The 18,944-nt window shown below is 45.0% G+C and overlaps 1 protein-coding gene across 1 annotated transcript in view; it reads right to left on the bottom strand.

The window, feature by feature from the left end:
* LOC148529030 (single-stranded DNA-binding protein 3-like) overlaps nt 1–18,471 on the bottom strand; it is a 551,001-nt gene extending 532,530 nt beyond the window's left edge. The window contains exon 1 of the mRNA XM_088468944.1: nt 18,266–18,471. Coding sequence (XP_088325070.1) covers nt 18,266–18,321 — 56 coding nt within the window. The 5' untranslated portion in view covers nt 18,322–18,471. The remainder of the gene's footprint in view (nt 1–18,265) is intronic.
* Between the last annotated feature and the right edge of the window lie 473 nt (nt 18,472–18,944).

The raw sequence follows: 18,944 nt of genomic DNA, 5'->3' as shown, positions 1-18,944 counted from the left end.
TTTGGTGCCGCCCTATGCAGTGCCCCTTTTACAGTGCCTCCAGTAGTGGTCCCCCTTGTGCAGTGCCCTTTGTGCCCCTAGTAGTAAGTCCCTTATATAGTGCCCCCAGTAGTAGTCCCCCCATGCAGTGCCCCCAATAGTGGTGCCCCTTATGCAGTGCCCTTTAAACAGTGGCCCCAGTTGTAGTTCCCCCCGTATGCAGTACCCCCAGTATTGCCCTTTATATCGTGCCCCCAGTAGTGGTCCCTCGATGCAGTGCCCCCAGTGGTACTCCCCTCCCCTTGTAGTGCCCCCAGTGGTAGTCCCCCCCTTGTAGTGCCCCTAGTAGTAGTCCCTCCCTTGTTGTGTTCCCAGTGGAGGCTCCCCCCCATGCAGTGCCCCAGTATTGCCCTTTATATAGTGCCCCAAGTAGTTGTCCCTCGATGCAGTGCCCCCAGTGGTAGTCACCACCCTTGCAGTAGTCCCCCCATTGTTGTTCCCCCAGTGGAGGTTCCCCTCCCTATGCAGTGCCCCAGTAGTAGCCACCCCCTTGTAGTAGTCCCCCCCCCTTGTTGTGCCTCCAGTGAAGTTCCTCTCCCTATGCAGTACCCCCAGTATTGCCCTTCATATAGTGCCCACAGTAGTGGTCCCTCGATGCAGTGCCCCCAGTGGTACTCCCGTCCCTTGTAGTGGTTCCCCCCCTATGCAGTGCCCCAGTATTGCCCTTTATATAGTGCCCCCAGTAGTGGTCACTCGATGCAGTGTCCCCAGTGGTAGTCCCCACCCTTGTAGTGCCCCTAGTTGTAGTCCCCCCCCTTGTAGTAGTCCCCCCCCCCTTGTTGTGCCCCCAGTGGAGGTTCCCCCCTATGCAGTGCACCAGTATTGCCCTTTATATAGTGCCCCCAGTAGTGGTCACTCGATGCAGTGTCCCCAGTGGTAGTCCCCACCCTTATAGTGCCCCTAGTTGTAGTCCCCCCCTTGTAGTAGTCCCCCCCCTTGTTGTGCCCCCAGTGGAGGTTCCCCCCTATGCAGTGCCGCCCCCCGACGAGTAGACACACATGTAATGAAAAAACACTTACCTGAATCCCCGCTCCGGCAGCCGCCATCCGCTCCTCAGTCCGTCCTCCCGGGCTGGGCCGCTCTGCATTATGGGAGAAAGATCATGACGTCTCTTCCATTATCCACTGCGGGAGCTGGAAAGCTCCAGCCCGGCTCCGGCAGTGGGCGCAGTAGCCAATGAGAGTCTGACTGACTCTCATTGGCTGCTAATCAAAACAAACACAGAGCTGCCAGCGTGTTTGTCACTGTGTAGTGCTGACCGAACTCCATCTGGTCAGCGCTACACGCGTGGTGCAGCTGTGTCACAGAGACACAGTCTGCCCGCGGCCCGCATGGTTGCAGCTGAGGCGCCCTTCACTATGTGGCGCCCTACTCAGCTGCGTACCATGTGTAATGGTAGAACCGGCCCTGCATATAATGGTGATGAGGATGACAATGGTAAAATAAAGAACCTGTGGCTTGTTCGCTTGGACACTCACCATGCACCAATAGGTTGCTCTGTGGGGTCTGTATCCACTTTGTGATGAACACCTCATAAAATAGACATGAAAGCGGGATCAGTTGTGGATAGTACGGATCAGAGATTTGTAGGGGTAAATTTACTAAAGGTTGATTTTAAATTGATCTAAATTCATTAAAATTGCTCTAAATTGTGTTTCAGGGGCTAAATCTCATATTTACTAACATTTAAAAGTCAATACAAAAAAATAGTCTGTTAGTAAATGTACGATTCAGCCCCTGAAACACATCATCGATTTAGGTATATTAAAATCGACCTATAGTAAATATACTCCATAGTGTCATAGTGTCTGACATGTTTATGAGGCACTGCATAGTGGGACCACTACTGGGAGCACTGTATAAGGGGCACTACTGGGGGGAGGGGGACTTTTAATAAATCATGCTGGCTGTATTTATTTGCCTGCTGCATTCATGTTTTTTAGTGATAGAGGTGTGTGTGTGTAGTGATAGAGGTGTGTGTGTGTGTGTACCCCGTCATAGGCTGAGTGGTATATTTTACTGTAGTGGTCCTAAATCCCATGTAAGAGATTATATATATATATTAGGGATGAGCGGGTTCGGTTCCCTGAGAACCGAACCCACCCGAACTTCGGGGATCCGGGGCGATCCGAGCCCAAGCTCGGATCTCCCTGTCTGCCCCGGATCCCTCTCCCGAGGCAAAACCTCGAGATCTGCTGTCGGATCTCGAGGTTTTGCCTCGAGCGGCCATTTTAAAAAAAATGCCTTTGCCTTTAATGGGCAAAGTGCTGATTGGCTGACAGAGCCGTCTGTCACGGCTCTCAGCCAATCAGCATTATGGTGCTCATTTGCATGTAGCACGGACTCGTGAGATCCGTGCTACATGCATCTGTGTGATTGACAGTGACACAGAGCACAGATGGGTCAGTGAGACCCGTCTGTGCTGCTGTGTATTTCAATGACACAGATGCACGCACGGACCAGGAGATCCGTGCTACTTGCATCTGTGTCATTGACACAGAGCACTAACGGGTCCGTGAGACCCGTCTGTGCTGCTGTGGTAAAAAAAAAAAAAAAAAACCTGTGTAAAAAGAGAAAAAAATGGCGTGCCCCCCCCCAAAAAAAGAGCAACCAGCCCCGGGCATTAGTGACCCAGTGCTGGGTGTGCTTAAATACAGGGGACAAACGACATAGGGGTCCCCTGTACTTAAACACAACCGGCACTGGGCTAGTCAGAACCAGAGCTGGTTGCCAAAATACGGGGGACAAACGACGTAGGGGTCCCCCGTATTCTGCGCAACCAGCTCTGGGCTCTGATCCGGTCCTGGTTCTGGAAATACAGGGGAAAAAAATGAGTAGGGTTCCCCTGTATGTTCCAGAACCAGCACTGGACTTTTTCTAGCGGGGGGCTGATGCCACAGCCAGGGGAGCCCTTTCACCGGGCCCCCCAGCCGCAGCATCAGCCCTGACCGCTAGTCAGCCCAGGCCGGGGATCCCTGGAGAGCTGGGGACCCCCCCAATAAAGGGGTCACCCTCTCCAGGGCACCCCAGGCCCAGGCTGATAGCCCGGGGCTATCCCCGCCACCCCTGGTGGCGGTGGGTGGCGGGTTGATTGTGTGGTGTGGTGTAAATAAAGAATATCAAACATTGTCTTTACAAGTAGAACTGCAAGTCCCAGCAAGCCTGCCCCGCATGCTGGTACTTGGAGAACCACAAGTACCAGCATGCAGGGCATTAAGGGCCCACTAGTACCTGTAGTTCACCTGTAAAAAAATGTTTAAAAAAAACACAGGACACACACACCGTGACAGTATAAGTTTATTAAACATACATACACACACATGTACACATACTCACCTATGTAACCCTGTAGCATCGGTCCACTTGTCCGGTAAAGTATCCATAGGGGACCTGTGAAAAAAAACATACTCACCATCTCCTATGCGAGGTTCTGTCCTCTTTGTTCCAAAGTAGGCATCCCCGGACTTGGCAAAAAAAAAAAAAACGAAAACGCGATCCACGAACTTAGTACCATTCTATAGAACGGTACTTCCCGAATGAGAGCTTAGCGGCGGGGTATCACCATGGAAACCCCGCTGCTAAGCGTTCATTGGCTGAGAGAGGTCATCTCCCGTCTCTCTCAGCCAATGAACGGCTCCCTCCATTGTAGTCAATGCTGGGAGCCGCAAGGTTATTAAAGTTTACCCTGCGGTTCCCACCATTGACTACAATGGAGGGAGCCATTCATTGGCTGAGAGAGACGGGAGATGGCCTCTCTCAGCCAATGAACGCTTAGCAGCGGGGTTTCCATGGTGATACCCCGCCGCTAAGCTCTCATTCGGGAAGTACCGTTCTATAGAACGGTACTAAGTTCGTGGATCGCGTTTTCGTTTTTTTTTTTGCCAAGTCCGGGGATGCCTACTTTGGAACGAAGAGGACAGAACCTCGCATAGGAGATGGTGAGTATGTTTTTTTTCACAGGTCCCCTATGGATACTTTACCGGACAAGTGGACCGATGCTACAGGGTTACATAGGTGAGTATGTGTACATGTGTGTGTATGTATGTTTAATAAACTTATACTGTCACGGTGTGTGTGTCCTGTGTTTTTTTAAACATTTTTTTTACAGGTGAACTACAGGTACTAGTGGGCCCTTAATGCCCTGCATGCTGGTACTTGTGGTTCTCCAAGTACCAGCATGCGGGGCAGGCTAGCTGGGACTTGCAGTTCTACTTGTAAAGACAATGTTTGATATTCTTTATTTACACCACACCACACAATCAACCCGCCACCCACCACCACCAGGGGTGGCGGGGATAGCCCCGGGCTATCAGCCTGGGCCTGGGGTGCCCTGGAGAGGGTGACCCCTTTATTGGGGGGGTCCCCAGCTCTCCAGGGATCCCCGGCCTGGGCTGACTAGCGGTCAGGGTTGATGCTGCGGCTGGGGGGCCCGGTGAAAGGGCTCCCCTGGCTGTGGCATCAGCCCCCCGCTAGAAAAAGTCCAGTGCTGGTTCTGGAACATACAGGGGAACCCTACTCATTTTTTGTCCCCTATATTTCCAGAACCAGGACCGGATCAGAGCCCAGAGCTGGTTGCGCAGAATACAGGGGACCCCTACGTCGTTTGTCCCCCGTATTTTGGCAACCAGCACTGGTTCTGACTAGCCCGGTGCTGGTTGTGCTTAAGTACAGGGGACCCCTACGTCGTTTGTCCCCTGTATTTAAGCACACCCAGCACTGGGTTACTAATGCCCGGGGCTGGTTGCTCTTTTTTGGGGGGGTGCACGCCATTTTTTTCTTTTTTTACACAGGTTTTTTTTTTTTTTTTTACCACAGCAGCACAGACGGGTCTCACGGACCTGTCATTGCTCTGTGCCAATCACACAGATGCATGTAGCACGGATCTCCCGGGTTCGTGCTACATGCAAATGGGCACCATAACGCTGATTGGCTTCCTGTCTGCCACTGCAGTGCCACTCCTAGATGGGCCACGTGTTTGTGCCGCCCCCTTGTGTCGCTTAGCATAGTCATCCAGCTTCCTCGGTACAACCTTTTGGCCTAAAAACAATATTGTGAGGTGTTCAGAATAGAGTGGAAATGAGTGGAAATTAATGTTATTGGGGTTATTAATAGCGTAGGAACAAAAAAAGGCCCATTTATGTGATTTTAGCGTTTTTTTTTATTTTTTAAGAAAAAATCCAGATCCAAAACACAAAACCCAGAACCCAAAACACGGAAGGGTGGTTTTGGCAAAACCAATCCAGATCCAAAACACGAAGAAAGATCCAGATCCAAAACCAAAACACAAAACACGAAAAGTGTCCGGTGCACACCCCTAATATATATATATATACATACATACATACATACATACATACATACATACATACATACACACACACACACACACACACACACACACACACACACACAGGTTGAGTTTCCCATATTCAAATATTCCGAGATACGTAATATTTTTAGCATGACTGAGATAGTGAAACCTTTGCTTTCTGATGGTTCAATATATACAAAATTTGTTAAAGGCAAACTTTTTTTTTTTTTTAAATATAGTAGGGGTGAGCGGGTTCGGATTTCTGAAATCCGAACCCCCCCGATCCGAGTCAGGCTCGACTTTTCCAGCCTGACTCGGATCTGAAATCGAGGCAAAACGTCATAATCCCGCCTTCCGGGTCTCACGGGTTTTGGATCCTATATAAGGTACCCGCGTCGGCGCCATTTTCTCACTCGGCTGTGGACAGTGAAGAGGGAGGGTGGGAGTTAGGGCTGGCTGGGCTGTGTAGTGTAGTGTAGTGCAGTGTAGTGTTGTGCTGTGCTGTGCTGTGCTGCGCTGCTGTTGTCCATAGTGGCTGTGTCCACTCCTTCAAAGTCCAAAGGGGCTGGCTGGACTGTGTTGTGCAGTCAGTTGTCCATAGGGGCTGTGTCCACTCCAAAGTCCTGTGCAGTGTCCCAGTCCTAAAGGGGTGCTGTAGTGTTGTCCAGTGGGTGCTCTGTCCATCAGGGGTGCTCCCCCCAAGTGCAAAAAAAATATATATTTTTTCTGTGTTTGTGAATTGTGTGCACTGTGGCTGCATGTGCATCAACAAAGGAGCAGCGCCAAGCGTGCGCCTGTGTCCCATAAGTAAAGGGCCGGCTGGCTCATTTCTTAAAGTGTGGTTTAACCCACAAAGTGCACTAGTCTCCAACAAAAACAAAAAAATATTTTCTGTGTTTGTGTGCGCCTTAGCCGCACGTATATATCAAATCAATATAACATAAATGGAGGACCAAACTTTCTCCGATAAAAATAAAATAGGGAAAGATCAAGAACCACTTCCTCCTAGTGCTGAAGCTGCTGCCACTAGTCATGACATAGACGATAACATGCCATCAACGTCGTCTGCCAAGGCCGATGCCCAATGTCATAGTAGAGGGCACATACAATCCCAAATGACAAAGTTCAGGAAAATGACCTTAAAAAAAACATTTAAACCATCTGAAGAGAAACGTAAACTTGCCAATATGCCATTTACGACACGGAGTGGCAAGGAACGGAAAAGGTCTTTCCCTATGTTCATGACTAGTGGTTCAGCTTCATATGACGATGGAAGCCCTCCTCCCGCTAAAAAAATCAAACGAGTTAAGCTGGCAAAAGCACAGCGAAGAACTGTGCATTCTAAGAAGATATCACAAATCCCCAAGGAGAGTCCAAGTGTGGTGGCGGTTGCGATGCCTGACCTTCCCAGCACTGGATGGGAAGAGGTGGCTCTTTCCACCATTTGCACGCCCCCTGCAAGTGCTGAAAGGAGCACCCACAGTCCACTTGCTGATATGCAAATTGAAGATGTCACTGTTGAAGTACAACAGGATGAGGATACTGGTGTAACTGGCGCGAGGAGGAAGTTGGCGAGGAGGATTCTGATGGTGATGTGGTTTGTTTAAATCAGGCTCCGGGGGAGACAGTTGTTGTCCGTGGGATGAAAAAGCCCATCACGGTCATGCCTGGGGAGAAGACCAAATATTCCACCTCTTTGGTCTGGCAATATTTCTATCCAAATCCGGACAACAACTGTCTTGCCATATGTACCATATGTAAAAGGTGAAATAAGTAGGGGTAGGGACGTTAACCACCTAGGAACATCCTCCCTTATACGGCACCTGCAGCGCGTTCATAAAAAATGACTGTCAAGTTCAGAAACTTTGACTTAGACCATAAGCAGTCCAGGGACACCTAAATCCCGTTGTATCCAAGCGCCTACAAACCACACCGTCAACTCCCTCCTCGTCAATTTCCTCCTTAGTCAGGATCGGAAGTAGTCCTGCAGGCCATGTCTCTGGCATGACTGACTCTCCTATCCGGGATTCCTCCAGAGGATCCTGCATTGCTACGCCTACTGCTGCCGCTGCTGCTGTTGCTGCTGCTGGGAGTCGTTCATCATCCCAGAGAGGAAGTAGGAACACCACTACTTTTACTAAACAATTGACCCTCCAACAGTCCTTAGCGAGGAGGATGAAGTACGACAGCAGTCATCCTGAAGCAAAACGTATAACTGAGGCCTTGACTGCTAGGTGCGTCCGGTATCCGCCATTAGTGCAGTGGGATTTAGACAATTGATGGAGGTAGTGTGTCGCCGGTTCCAAATCCCGTCTAGATTCCACTTCACTAGGCAGGCGATACCGAGACTGTACAGAAACGTCATAAAAAGGGTCTTCAGTGTCCTGAAAAATGCGGTTGTACCCAATGTCCACTTAACCACGGACATGTGGACAAGTGGAACAGGGCAGACTAAGGACTATATGACTGTGACAGCCCACTGGGTAGATGTATCATCTTACGCAGCAACAACAGCAGCGTCACCAGTAGCAGCATCTCAGAAACCCCAGCTCGTTCCAAGGCAGGCTACGCTGTGTATCACCGGTTTCAGTAAGAGGCACACCGCCGACAACCTCTTAGATAAACTGAGGGAAATCATCGCCCAGTGGCTTACCCCACTTAGACTCTCCTGGGGATTTGTGATATCTGACAACGCCACCAATATTGTGCGGGCATTACATCTGGGCAAATTCCAGCACGTCCCATGTTTTGCTCACACAATAAACTTGGTGGTGCAGAATTTTCTGAAAAGCGACAGGGGCGTGCAGGAGACGCTTTGGGTGGCCCGAAAAATTTCTGGCCACTTTCGCCATTCAGCGACTGCGTGCTGAAGACTGGAGCACCAGCAAACACTATTGAACCTGCCCCGCCATCACCTGAAGCAAGAGGTTGTGATGCGGTGGAACTCAACCCTCTATATGCTTCAGAGGATGGAGGAGCAGCAAAAGGCCATTCAAGCCTATACATCCACCTATGACATAGGCAAAGGAGGGGGTATGCACCTGACTCAAGCGCAGTGGAGAATGACAGACACTGCCAGCTTGAGTCAGGTCATTCCCCTAATGAGGCTTTTGCAGAAGCAGCTGGAGAAAGTGAAGGAGGAGCTAAGATGGAGCAATTCCGCTCGGCATGTGGGACTTGTGGATGAAGCCCTTCATTCGCTTTGCCAGGATTCCAGGGTGGTCAATCTGTTGAAATCAGACCACTACATTTTGGCCACCGTGCTCAATCCTAGGTTTGCTATGTGGTGTCTCTTTTTGCGGCCGACACAAGTCTGCAGAGGTGCAAAGACCTGCTGGTGAAAACACTGTCAGCTGAAGCGGAACGTGACACGTCAACAGCTCCTTCTTCATTTTCTCCCGCAACTGGGGCTGCCAGGAAAAAACTTAGGTATCCTAAGCAACTCGCTGGCGGTGATGCAGGGCAGGCAGGACCAAGTTTGGACATCTGGTCCGGACTGAAGGACCTGGCAACAATTTCTGACATGTCTACTGTCACTGCATATGATACTGTCACCATTGACAGAATGGTGGAGGATTACATCGGTAACAGCATCCAAGTAGGCATGTCAGACAGTCCATACCTGTACTGGCAGGAAAAAGAGGCAATTTGGACGCCCCTGTACAAACTGGCTCTATTTTACCTGAGTTGCCCCCCCTCCAGTGTGTACTCCGAAAGAGTGTTTAGTGCAGCCGGTAACCTTGTCAGCGAAAGGCTTAGGAGGCTGCTTCCACAAAATGTGGAGAAGATGATGTTCATAAAAATTAATTACCAACTCTTTCAGGGAGACCAGCCTCCAGAACGTACAGAGGGACCTGTGGTGGTGGATTCCAGCGGGGATGCGTTAATAGTCTGTGAGGATGAGGATGTACACAACACTGAAGAGGGTGAGGAATCGGTGGATGAGGAGGATGAGGACGATATCTTGCCTCCGTAGAGCCAGTTTTTGCAGGGACAGATTAATTGCCAGCTTGTTTTGTGGGGGCCCAAACGAACCAATCATTTCAGCCACAGTTGTGTGGCATACCCTGGCGCTGAAATGATTGGTTTGTTAAAGTGTGCATGTCCTGTTTATACAACATAAGGGTGGGTGGGAGGGCCCCAAAGACAATTCCATCTTGCAACTCTTTTTTTTCTTTGCATTATGTACTGTTTGGGGCCTAGTTTTTCAAACTGCCATCCTGTCTGCCACTGCAGTGCCACTCCTAGATGGGCCACGTGTTTGTGCCGCCCACTCGTGTCGCTTAGCATAGCCTTTTGGACATAAAAACACTATTGTGAGGTGTGAGGTGTTCAGAATAGACTGGAAATGAGAGGAAATTAAGGTTATTGAGGTTAATAATAGCATAGGAGCAGAAAAACCAACACATTCTGTGATTTTAGCTGTTTTTATTCTTTTTTTAAAAAAAATACAGATCCAAAACACAAAACCCAAAACACGGAAGGGTGGTTTTGGGAAAACCAATCCAGATCCAAAACACGAAGAAAGATCCAGAGCCAAAACACGAAAAGTGGCCGGTGCACACCCCTAAAATATAGTGTAAAATAACCTTCAGGCTGTGTGTAGAAGGTGTATATGAAACATAAATGCATTATGTGTTTAGATTTGGGTCCCATTCCCAGAATATCTCATTATGGGTATGCAATTATTCCAAAATACAGAATACTCTGATATCCAAAATACCCCTAGTCCCAAGCATTTTGGATATGGGAGACTCAACCTGTATGTTTATTTATTTGTGGCTAGATGTTTTTTAGTGCTTACCATTCAGTCCTGGTCTGTCCCCATACACTAGTCTGGGGACCTAAATTCATCAGGCTCCGGAAAAACAAAATTTTCAGAGCTTAAAATGGGAATATTCGCCTTTATATGGCGTTTGATCCCGCACCCAAACTCCTTCCTATGGGAAGGAGGTCCGGGGTTGTGAATAGGGAACCAATCGGATCCCTTCACTCCGGAAGCAGGGTTATTTTGTACACGTGTGAACCCCAGTTCTTGCATGTACACTAGCACTGCGGTCAGACTCTGGAGTGCTATGTTTCATCGCTACTAAAGTTGAATTGTTCTCGTGATTTTGTATCCACTGCTGCAACTCGCAGCAGTGGATACAAAATCATGGATACTTAATTGTCAGGGGCCTTATATTTAACATGATGATTAGTACGGTTTGTAAGATAACCAATGAAATGTATAAAAAGTGGAATTCGGAAGAAAGACTCGTTTTCCATATCATGCTTTGTTCCCAAAGGAACACCAAAGGACTAAATACATATTATATTCCCTAATACCTACACAGCCCAATAATAAAAACTAAGTTTAACTCCAAATTTGTGTTGGATCTAAAAGATAACCTTTTGGATGAATTTAGACTTTTTTCACTTTTGAATTGATATTAGCTGTACACAGAATCACAAGTGAAATAATTATAACCACCTGTGGATCTTTTACAAAAGGTGTCAGTCAGTAATGAATGCACCAGTGGCCCAGCAAGGGGATATGGAAAACATGCACTGTTATACCCCTTTTACACCAGAGCTAAAACCTGGGTTATTGCAGGGTTGTCCCAGGTAGCTCCTTGATGTAAAATGGGACAGGGTTGGATTCCCGGGTCGAGTGACTTAGCAATCCAACCCAGGTAAGTTGCAGGGTTTAACGCGGAAATGACCCGTGAAAACCTGCAGCGTAAACGGCGAGATCCGGGTCACGATGACCTGGAGCATTCCGCATGCTTGCTGATTGGCCGGTTTCAGTGGCGCTTGGAGATGACATCATCAAGCGTCCACATCCACGCCGGAAGAGCCGGGTCACTGCAGACCATGCTCCGGTGTGTATGGCGCTGAGTCGGGAATTTCCAGGGTCGGCGCCGGCTAAATTCAGGGTCTGATCCAGTTTTAGAACCCTGTTCCAACCTCAGAGTCAGACCCAAAACTTAGGTATAAAAGCAGTATTACTGTGTCCCGAGGACTGGATTTGATAAGCACTCATATATAACAATATTGGTATTTTTCACATCTTTTATGAAAAAAAAAAAACCTCCCACCATCCATATTTCACCAGGATAAAATACATTTTAAAGTTATGTATGCTGCATTGTAGGTGTATGTATCGCTTAGTCACATAATTGTTTAGGTCAGCTGAATTATATATGTATATTCCTGGGTCCACCTGCTCTTCGAATTGATGCTATTCCTTCAGAAGCTACCTTTGAACCAAAGACAGCAAGATGATGGACTCAAGTCTGTGTCGTTAGAGTTTACTTTAAAATTTTAGCTGTAATCATTTGATGCTAGGTTTTGTCTGAACATTAAAAAGTTAGAGACATCGGCAATACTGCAGTAGTCTTTGCTCAGATATATAGCAAGTACAGTGGGCACACAATTATACAGTAGTCTGGGCTGCTAACAGTCACAGTAGCAGAGACACTGACACTCATCTTCAGGAATTGCAATAAGGAAACTGTCTAAAAGACTGTAAACTCCTTGCATAGGTTTGTTGGCCCAATTTCCAGTCGACATTAATGATGATACTAGATCTTCGTTGATTTGGTAGTAATTTGCGAATCTATGAAATAATCACCTGAATAGATAGCCTGCCTGTAGTGAATGTGTCTTGAAAAGTTGGACAAAGTCACCTACAACTGCAAAATTATGATTGCAGCTCTTACAGTGGAATCGGAATGTAATGCCGGATCATATACCAACCCTAACCTCCCCCCGTTAGTGTCTAATCCTAACCAACTCTCCCCCTAAACCTATCCCTCCCGGGCAGTGGCGTAACCATAAATTTTGCTACCCCATGGCAAAAATTTTCAGGTGCCCCCCCCCCCGCCCAAAAAACAAACACACCCAAAGACGACGTTTAAGGTGTGCGGTTTCATGTTCATGATACAGTTATGTGCCTTACACATTATGACACACCAAGTAATGCCACTTATAACACTTTATGCCACACCAGAATGCCCCAATAACACATTATGCAAAACCGTAATACCCCTTACAACACATTATGCCACACAGCAATGCACCTTACACATGCCACACAGTAATGCCCTTATAACAAATTATGCCATGCCGTAATGCCTCTATTTCACATTCTGCCACATAACACATTATACCACACAGTAATGCCCGTTATACATTATTCCCCTTATATCACATAATGCCACACAGTAATGCCCCTAATAGCACATTGTGCACACAGTAATGACCATTACACTTTATGCCACACAATAATGCCCATTACATCCCACCCTGACAGATCTACTTCATCAACCCTCTTCTCCGCTCCTGCCAGTCGGTCACCTCAGCTCAAGACAGGTTGCACAGTTTTTATGTCCATGTAGAACCAGATTATTGGGAACATAGTTTATAACCTATTAAATTAGTGCCCCTTATACAGTGCCCCCTGTAGTTGTGCCCCATATGCAATGCCCCCTGTAACAGTACCCATTATCCAGGGCCCCCTGTAGTTGTGCCCCTTAAAGTAGTGCCCCTTAAAGTATTGCCTCTGTAGTTGTGCCCCTTCAAGTAGTGCCCCTGTAGTTGTGCCTCTTCAAGTAGTGCCTCCTGTAATTGTGCCTCGTATGCAATGCCCCCTGTAATAGTGCCCCTTATGCAATACCCCCTGTAATAGTGCCCATTATCCAGGGCCCCCTATAGTTGTGCCCATAGGCAGTGCCCTCTGTAGCTGTGCCGCTGTAGTTGTGGACTTTTTTAATAGCATGTATACTTAAATCATACTCCCATTTCCACATTGACTTAATAAGGAAGGCCTTTAATAAATAGTCACCTCTCTCTAATGTGAAAAGATAGCATAGAAAAACCGTGCATGCTGTAGGCAATCTCCGCAGCAATGGTAGTATATAAAATAAAACTGTTTTTTTTTTATTATTATATTGTTAACATTTATATAGTATAATAGTCTCTAATACAAATTGCCATAATTTATTTTTTAGAGAGAGAAATTCACTGAAAATAGTTATTTATACTCATGAATGGGAGCTGCTATGTTCACTGGTTTGTTAAGGTAATGTTCAAAAAAAAAAAAAAAATTCACCTGCCCACAGCCATTATAACAGTGCCACCTACTGGTCAGCCAATTACAGATGATACTAAACTTTAAAAGAAATTACATTATACGGCTTTCAGAATTTACTAAATGGTTTCCTACACATATCGAAGTCCTAGCACCTGTGACCTTATTCCCAAGTCTTATTCACAGTGCTTTGGGTGCTTTTGTAATACAGGTTGAATCTCCCATATTCAAAATGTATGGGACCAAGGGTATTTTGGATATTGGAATATTCCGTATTTTGGAATAATTGCATACCATAATGAAATATCTTGGGAATGGGACCCAAATATACACACATAATGCATTTATGTGTTATATACACCTTATACACACAGCCTGCAGGTCATTTTATACAATATTTTCAATAATTTTGTGGCTCAAACAAAGTTTGTGTATATACATGAAATTCATTTAGGTTTCATATACATCTTATACACACACAGCCTGCAGGTACTTTTATACAATATTTTCAATAATTTTGTGCCTTAGACAAAGTTTGTGTACAATGAACCATCAAAAATCAAAGGTTTCATTATCTCAGTCATGCTAAAAAAAAAAAATCCGTATTTCAGAATATTTGGATATGGGAGACTCAACCTGTATTCATTTTGAAAAAAATTATGTTTCCATTTGATTTAAAGAATTATATTTGATTTTACTATGTTTCCTCAGTAGTAAAACAGTGGCCAACTTATACATATTCTGCTCTATACTCCTCATGGCTTTCTTTAACTGATGCAGTCAGACAAAACAAAGAAATGCAACACTAGTGTATATATGGTTTGTGAGTACATGGCTAGAACAAATAGAAATGTGAATGTTTTGGAGGTAGATGTACTAAGCTTTGGAGAGAGATAAAGTGGAGAAAGATAAAAGTACCAACCACCAATCAGCTCATAACTGTCATTTTTCAAAACACAGCCTGTAAAGTGACAGGAGCTGATTGATTGGTACTTTATTTCTCTCCACGGCTTAGTACATCTCTCTCTGTGTGAGATGCTATATCCTATGGAAGTTTGTTACACTCACAAAAATTCTAAAAATGTTATTCCAGGTGAAAATATACAGCTACTAAACAAATGTAATATATCCTCCATTCTTAGCTCAATAGGTGGCCATTGCTACTGACCAAATATCAGGCAAATGGTAAACATTAGGAATTGAGAGGGGTGGAGCTTAGATAGCCCAGGAAATAAAATGTTTTCAAAATGGCTTCTTACACAGCAATGACTTTCGTGGATGTTTCTGCAACTGTTGCAGTTAAATTAGGCTGCGGTTACTCTAGTCTAACGCTGCATACACATGTAAAGATTTTTGGTCCAAACATCCAACTAGGTGATTGGTTGGAATGAAAATCTGGTAATGTATGGGAGTAACTGATGATCAGCAATTTTCTCCTAAATGCCAGAAAACAGATGAAAATGGTCAATCAGACAAGTTTGTTAAATGTTTGATCTAAACAATTTGTTCAAACAACAGTTTTTGGGCCTGATTCAGACCCACTCGCAAGCGGCTGTCCGCTCGCAAGTGGGTCGATGTTGTGCACTGCGTATGCACACGACGGCGGGAGCTCCGTCGTGCGCATGCGCCAGACGTGACGAGCGAAGGAAAGTCCTTCGCTCGTTGCGTCTGATCAAAGGGGGCGTGCTGTCGATGTTGATTGACAGCACGCCCCCTTTGGTGGGCGTGCCGGGGGCGTGCCTCCCAGATGGGGGCGTTCCCAAAGGAACACCTACCGTCAGAAGCCGGCCCACTGACATCACTAGTGATGTCAGTGGGAGTGATTTTGGCTCTGATAGAGCCAAAATCACTCCGGGCCTTGCGGTTGAAAACCTCCACCGCAGGCTCCGGCTCGCAGTTTCGATGGTCGCGAGCATCGCGGCCATCAAACTGCACGCTCGTATAGGCTGTGGGTGGTGACCCACAGCTATACGAGCGTCCAGGAGGACGCTCCATTTTTATGGAGGGCGGCCCTCATTCAGAGCGTGCGCTCTGCTCAGAGCGTACGGCTCTGAATGAGGGCCTTTGTCCATTTTCCGGTGTTTGGGAGCAAATTGCTGATTGTCATTTGCTTTCATACATTACCAGATTTTCATTCCAACCAATCAACTAGTTGGATGGTTGGACAGAAAATCTTTATGTGTGTTTGCAGCTTAAGGGATGCATTTAGATGAACATTTAATCAGCTACATTCTAGACTGAATTAACAGTAATATGAGCAACCTGATCAGAAAATCATCCAGGCATTGATCCGGATATCTGCGTAACTCTGCTGGTCACAAGAACGGAAGTGTAATCCAGCAGGTCAGTGCATAGCACAGCAACCATCACGTCATGTCAGTTTATATACCACACTATAGAAGTGGATATATGTAGTACACACAAATACATATTTTACTGAAATTATCCAAGCAATTTTCAACCATAAATTTACTAAACAACAATAGCGTATAATAAGCCACATACAGATAACACATGCATTGTATGTGGAAGACTGAAGTGTGGTACTCACAACAAAACAGGACATGAAGTAAATATGTATTCATTATAAAGAGCATGCATGTTTTAGAATTTGCTTTAACATACTGGACAATAAAACCTAGGTTACAGGAAAACTCATACTATACCTATATATAGAGTATGAAAAAAGGTCAGACAACGGGCAAATGTAAACAACAACAAAACTGGAATATGCCAGTAGAACCAACAGTAATAAATCAGTTCTGAGGTGTGATCTTTAATGCAATGTCCCCAATGTTGCTTTCTTTATGTGGGTAACGACTCAATACATCTTGAACTTTTATGTCAATATATATGTTAGTTGTTGTTCTGTATCTAACCTTTTTCCTGGCATCATTTAAACTAAAACACATACTCATCAAAAATAATAACAGCATCGGTGTAAAATAAATAAGTTGCATTCATTTTCCAGACTTTTTGATCAAACCTGATGATACAAATCTATAAAATCTCATACATAAATGGAAAAGCGTGAACATTAGGAATCAGCTGGCACCACTCCTGTGAGTAAGAAATGATATGTAAATCCATATTCTTAGTGGAATTATTGTCCGGAGCTTGAGAAAACCAGGAGGAGGCAGAGGTGGAGTGTTAGCTTTGTCTTGCCACAATGACAAGGAAATTAACCATTTATTGCTCTGTTTCCATGTAACGGTGCCCCAGAGATGGTGCCAAGCCTCCCAAGCCAAAATAAAGCAAAGGTTTATAATCCTAACACAGCAGATTAACCATTAAAAGATGATGGGTTTTTTTTGGATGGGGTTCCTAGTTTCTATGCATGCAAAATACAAGAGGTAAAAAGACTTGGGTAGAAATGAGTGGTAGGATTATATAGCATGTCATTGTTACAGCTGGCTCTGTATGGGGCATCCCTCGCTGAGCTAGAAACCTGTGCTTTACATTGTGTTGTTTGGGGGTGGGAGGGGAAAGCATGCTGTTGCAAAGTGAAAGCCATCAAGTTAAACACAGGGACTAGGTGAAAACTCTACTTTAAGAGAAGTTAAAGGGAACAAAAAACAAAAAGCATAGAACAGTTTGTAGCTATTGTGGTCAAGCAATTGGGTAAAACTTGCCAAAGTGGCTTCAGGATTTAATTAAAATATCATAGAGGGGGGACTTCTAGCTGGCTGGCACATTGACTTCACTCATCTAATTATCAGACACATTTAAAATTAAATAGTCATAACTCCCAAAACACCACATATCACATACATCACTTTTCATCTTGAAAATATAAACTCTTTAAAACCCTTAAATAAAAAAGCATTGTATACAACGAGAAAGGAATCAGAATAATGTGTATAAATGCTCATCAATAGTGTTACTTATTTAAAAAAAAAAAAAGTAACACTGCAAACACCCCCTTACACAAATCCATAACAAAGTTCAGCCTACAATTAAGTGAAACCTCATAATCAGCTGTAATTAAAGATACACTATCCTGGATCCAGCAATGAAGGGAATTCAGAAGGTGTCAGCAGTGGAATGGGACAAAGCATTGTAATAAAGTTTTTATGCAAAACAGAAAAAAAGCATTAGCAGGGAATTAGCAGAAGGAATTGATCACAAATAAATAAATAAAATAAATAAATAGGCATATGGTTTATTTAAAAGTCTCGCTGCACGGTTGCAGAGCTACTTTCTGTAATCAATAACCCCATCACGCCATCCCTTATGATGTATACAGATCAGGGGGGAAGATGTCTCTTTGATATGAGCATTATGGACCTTTGTCCATGTGTCAGCAAAGTTGCCTCCAGTTTAGAGAAGTGCGGGACAAAGCTTTGTACTCCGCGGTAACACATCTGATGGAGAACAGAAGCATCACACACTTGCCAATACCACACTTACACACGCGCACGCTACACAACCAGACAACATCAGTTACAGTGCTGATTCTAGCAACAGCAAAACAAGAGGATTGCCCCAGTATAGATGAGAGAGTGAGAATACGGAGTTGCAGGATCGGGATTACACATGGTGCTAACACTGCTAAACTTGCTACATTGTTTCTACGTACTGTACGGGGGCATGTGGGATAACATGAGTGAGTGGAGGAGTATGGGATAACAAAGTTGCAGCAATGACAACAACACAACAATATATCCCTGAGCCCAGGATAACAGAGCATACATTGCTTATCTGAGACACATTTCCCCTCCCCACCTACACAGCATACATCCCTGCACTTTATTCCTCAGTCCCCATTCATCTTGCTTGTACGGAGCATGGAAATACAGCAGCGAGCGATATGCAGTGAATTACAACGTATTCGCACTTACTTTTCCCTTGCCTGGCTATCAGAAGGGACAGTGGATCCTTTCCCTTTGGCATACATGCTTGTTTGAGACTTTTCCTACTCAACACCTGTCAAAGGAAGCAGCCAGCAATGCTCTCTCTATCTCCATAGCTACCCCTTCAGTTTTTTACATCCCAAAGCATTGGCCACAAATCAGGCACATTTTCTAATGGGGGATCTTGAAACAGCCAGAGCTTTTTTTTTTTTTTTTTTTCTTCTTCTTTCTTTTTTTTTTTTTTTTGTTCAGCTGTTCCAGGAATCGTTCACCCCTCCCACCCTGATGAGATGGCGTGTGCGTGTGTTTTTTCTTTCTCTTAAAAGGGCGATGCCAAGCCGCATGTGTAAGGCGAGGAGCTGCTCTTGTACGTGGGAACAAATAATCTTCTAATAGCTGCAGGAAAAAGTGGAAAATGTTACATAAGACACATTACAGTTGTAGTCAGTGTAGTGTGTGTGTATGTGTATATATATATATATATATATTTATTTATTTAATGAATTCTTCTTTAAATAAATAGAACAGTAGAAAATATATTATATTTTTTCACATGCATAATAAATATTACTGACATTGCTTACTGCTTTATTTTTCCAACAATAGTTTTTCAGCAAATAGGCTCTATATAATATGGGGTGTAATAGATCATATTTTTTGTTTTATA

The sequence above is a fragment of the Taudactylus pleione genome, unplaced genomic scaffold (assembly GCF_031769625.1).
Source record: "Taudactylus pleione unplaced genomic scaffold, aTauple2 ptg000087l, whole genome shotgun sequence".
In the NCBI taxonomy this organism is placed as follows: domain Eukaryota; kingdom Metazoa; phylum Chordata; class Amphibia; order Anura; family Myobatrachidae; genus Taudactylus; species Taudactylus pleione.
This window is presented reverse-complemented; position numbering and strand designations above follow the sequence as displayed.